At 35.1% G+C, this 4220-nt stretch overlaps 1 protein-coding gene across 2 annotated transcripts; it reads right to left on the reverse strand.

Moving 5' to 3' along the window:
- Positions 1-224: 224 nt before the first annotated feature.
- Positions 225-3868, reverse strand: LOC145061456 (histone-binding protein MSI1-like). Of its 2 annotated transcripts, none has more exons than XM_079008934.1 (7): positions 3516-3868; positions 1686-2094; positions 1284-1610; positions 1038-1190; positions 823-947; positions 645-740; positions 225-545 (listed from the first exon to the last, which is right to left on the reverse strand). In XM_079008934.1, exons 2-7 carry the CDS (start codon positions 2082-2084, stop codon positions 350-352), a joined length of 1296 nt encoding a protein of 431 aa, XP_078865060.1. In that variant the 5' UTR covers positions 2085-2094; positions 3516-3868; the 3' UTR covers positions 225-349. The 2 variants fall into 2 exon arrangements, with proteins under 2 accessions (XP_078865060.1, XP_078865059.1); XM_079008933.1 differs by having other exon boundaries at positions 1686-2182; positions 3516-3867.
- Between the last annotated feature and the right edge of the window lie 352 nt (positions 3869-4220).

The following is a 4220-nucleotide window of genomic DNA, read 5'->3' on the forward strand; positions in this document are numbered from 1 at the left end:
CTTATCCCCTTCTAAAAGAAATAAACTTTAAAAAAAAAAAAAAAAAAAAAAAAAAAAAAAAAAAAAAAAAAAAAGGATAAAAGCAATTTTGAAAACAAGATTTCGATGACAAAATTGAATTTGTTCAAAATGATTATCTAAAACTTTCTATACCACTCCATATGATTAAGAAGAAATTAAAGGGAAACCAAAACATAAAACTGATTCTAATAGCATATGTAATATGTTCATTTCAACCTCAAACTTATATAGATAGCATTATATCATCCCATTAAACATCCTAATAGAAAATCCACATCTAAAGTTAACTGTTTATATAACCAAACTAAGCAGCTTTAATGGCTGCTAATTATTCTTCATCATTGTAAATATGGTCAGCCATCTGCCATATTTGGAGGATGTTATCATCAGCAACACTAGCAATCACCCAATCTTCACATGGATTCCATGACAAATCTACAACTCTATCTGTATGTCCACCATGGATGAACATCAGCTCTGGTGGCCCATCTTCTGCATCCTGTGACGATTGTTCTTCCCCAATCCTATGTTTTTTTTTTTTTTTTTTTTTTAAATTGCTATAATTCTGTAATAAGAAGAAAAGAAGAAAAGAATAAAAGTAGGTTGCTATTTACTGAAGTTACCTACTAAGATCCCAGACCAGGAGTCTCCTACCAGCACAAGAAGAAGCTAAAATTGTCTCATTCTGTGGGCTCCACCCAACCTGAATCACCTCATTCCTGTGATAATATTACAAGTAGAAAGATGAAAAAAGGCATAGACAACTTTAAATAATATTTTATAAATGAGTATTATTCTTACAAGTGAAAATTAAATGTATGGAGAGGACTTGTGAATTTTCGCAAATCAAACAGCTTCACTGTATTGTCTACGGACCCCGTTGCCAGTATCCATTCGTTAAAAGGATTGAATGCCAAGCAGTTAATCTACCACAAAAAAAATAAATAAATAAAAAATTCAAAGTATATTTCTTTAGTAATAGAAGGAAATGAAAGTATGTTGGGGGGAAAATATACGAAATTTTGGTGAGCCATTAAAGTTTGGATGGGTTTGGTGAAACATGGAGAACGGAGATCAAATATATGCAAGTATTTGTCATCACCACATGAACCAAATAAGTAGTCATGCTTCAAACTCCAAGCTACATCTTCAACAGGACCATTATGAACCTGTTAAAACATATCAAAATCATTACAAGAATGTTTAAATTCTTCTTACTCTTTCATTCAACAAAGATTATTGGTAAAGATATTGTATTGTACCTTATATATTTGCATTGGATCCAAAGCATGATCATGTGGGGTCACATTGATGTCCCACATGCAGATTTTTTCATCATAAGATCCACTCAACAACAAACCCTGTTTGAATTTACTCCATGATAACCCAAATCCATCACTTTCATGACCTTTCAATATCAAATCAGGATTGAATTGTTCATCAGGACAAGGCTTCATTGGATGATGCCCATAATCAAAAACATAAACTCCTGAATCAATTGTCTTTGTGGCAATTACACAACTGTTTTGAGGCATATAACGAGCCCTATGCACCTCTCCTTCATGACAAATTTGTTGCACAAATTCAATCTGATAAAAAAAATTCAAAATTCATACTCCAAAATTCAAATAGCAATGTACTTTTAGTAAAAAAAAACCACAAACCTTGCGTCCAGAATGTTCATTCTCATTAACATGAGAATCATCGTACTCCACTTCAAATAAAGGAAGCTTCACTTGTGCAATAATGAGATAATTAGGTTCATCATCTAAAGTGTGGGTCCCACAGATAATCTTTTGGACAGAATACTCCCCGTCTGGCGACTCTACCTGATCAGGAAGCCATTCAACAGTGAGTGAAGGCCACTCAAGTACACGTGAAATGACCAAATCGTACAAAAATGGAGTTTCTTTTTTCCAAATTTTGTACTCTTCATTAACCATTCTCTCAAATTCTTCACCCCTTGAATCGTCTATGTCCATGTTGGCTAGTGTTTCTTCACCGATCTTGTCTCCTGTTTCATCCTCTTTCTTTTCAAGATTCGTGTCCTTTTCGTCCTCCATCTTCAAGACTCTATGGATTCAAAAGGGTTTGCTTGAATTTGTAGAAATCTTATCTCCAAAATCAAGAATTGAAGGATTGATTCCCCTTTGGGCAAACCCTAGGGATTTTATGCACAAAAATGGTTATAAAGATTGAATGTTGATCCCGATGGTGGGCCGGTGTAAAGAATGAGCATTAATTACTGGATTGGTAATTTATTGGGCCGAATTTTATAAACATGTTACTCAGACCCATAAATGATTTGTGGGAGATTGTTGGATTTGTTCCAATTCTAGACATGGTTTGTTTTTTTTTTCTTATATCTAAAATGGAAAGTGTCACCATGTGTCCATGTCATTATACTATAATGAACTTTTCAATGGACAAGATCATGTACATATTTCTCTCTTAATCTCTCAATGTAGATAGTTTTCCTTAATCACTACAAAAGCCTTCTTAGATATTGGCAAATAAGGTGAGTGCAAGTGCATTCATTGCAAAATGAAAAGGCTGAATTTATTTACTACAGAAAGAGACAATTGTAATCATAAACAAAGAGCTAGACCACTAACTAAGTTCATTAGTACTTTTTCTTGTGTTATATGATAGTTTCTGCTTTTGCATTGAAATTAATTCATATATTACTCTTCATTTCCAAGTCATACAACTGTTACACTTTTACATACCATTAATTTGGCTGCTAAGAGATAATAAATCGATTCAAGATGCCATTCATGAAGAGTTTGCCTATTGATACTAGTATATTGTGTTGTCTAAGATACAAATTAGTGAATCAAGAACTGGATTTGGCAACTCTAAAGGTAACTGGATTATCTAGAAAAGTGGGAAAGTGGCAACTTTAAAGAACTTAGTGAACTAACTACTCCTCAAGGTTTATCTTTTTTCTACTTCAAACTAGCTTATTGCATCTCTCCAGTGTATGAATCTTCTAGTTGTGACTTGTGAGTAAGTGCATCTTCAAATGGTTTTAACTTAGTGGCAAGAATCAAAAGATGGTTTTGAGTTGTAACTTACTAATAATAGTATATGGCCTACATCTTTCTACACATTGAAAAGGGATTTCATGAACTAGAATCTGGTACCTTTTGAGCAAATTTAGTAAGTTTGCACATTAGCAAATCACTTCATATCATCCTTATCATCCAACCCCATTGTTCAACAAATCAAACATTACCCAAACCACCAGATTATGTTGTTGACTTGTTGTATGCAACAAGTATGTTTCATGACTTAATCTTATGGCAAAACATTGATTTCTCGAAACCATGTGTGCGGATGATATAAGAACTTATTGTTCTCTAATAAGTTCTACACTATTCTACTATGAAATATTTTCTCATTTGGCGGATAAACTACATTTAGAAAAAACTAAATCATACCAATTTTGTCACCTGCGACCCTAATTTCAGAAAATACACATGCGCACAAACCTTGACGTTGGAGCACCCAAACCCCCGGAGGGGTCAGCTCCATGATGAAAAGCATCAGTATTGGAATCTTGAAGAGGAAACTGAACTGAACTTGAGCCAGCGTATGGCAATTAGGTTCATTCTCGGAGGTTTTGGTCCCAAGTATCAACTTCTGAAGGGAATAGTTTTTTCTAGCGTGTTTCTCGTGATCGGGGAAGCATTTCATGGTGAAGTACAGCGACTCAGTTGAGTCTTAGGTCACCAATCGTAACATGAACTGTGTTCTTCGATACCTAATAATCTTCTTTGATCGGCATCTCATCTATGATCTATCTCCCCTCTGATACCATAATTGCCTTTTGAAAGATTTGGATTGGGATGCCCAGACCCGCCCAAAACATCCGATCAGTACAGTAAAATCCGATTAAAACCCATTAAAACCGACCGGGTATCTTGGATACCCGATTTTATAATAACCAGTTCCAAAATTTCAGTATTTCAATATCAAAAGACCAAATGACCAAATGAGCGGTCTTACTGGTGGTGCAAATGAGTCGAGTCCGAGCCTGGCCAGCTCGGCTCGAGCTCATTTAATTTATATGAAGCTCGAGCTTGAGTTCGGTTCGGTTCAATTCGAGCTTTCTTGTACTGAGCTTGGCTTGAACTTGTAAAGAATTATACAAGCTTGGCTCGGGCTCGGGCTCGGGTTCGGGCTCGACTAGTTTT

The sequence above is a fragment of the Lactuca serriola genome, chromosome 7 (genome assembly GCF_051521515.1).
Source record: "Lactuca serriola cultivar US96UC23 chromosome 7, Lser_US96UC23_V15, whole genome shotgun sequence".
Classification (NCBI taxonomy): Eukaryota; Viridiplantae; Streptophyta; class Magnoliopsida; order Asterales; family Asteraceae; genus Lactuca; species Lactuca serriola.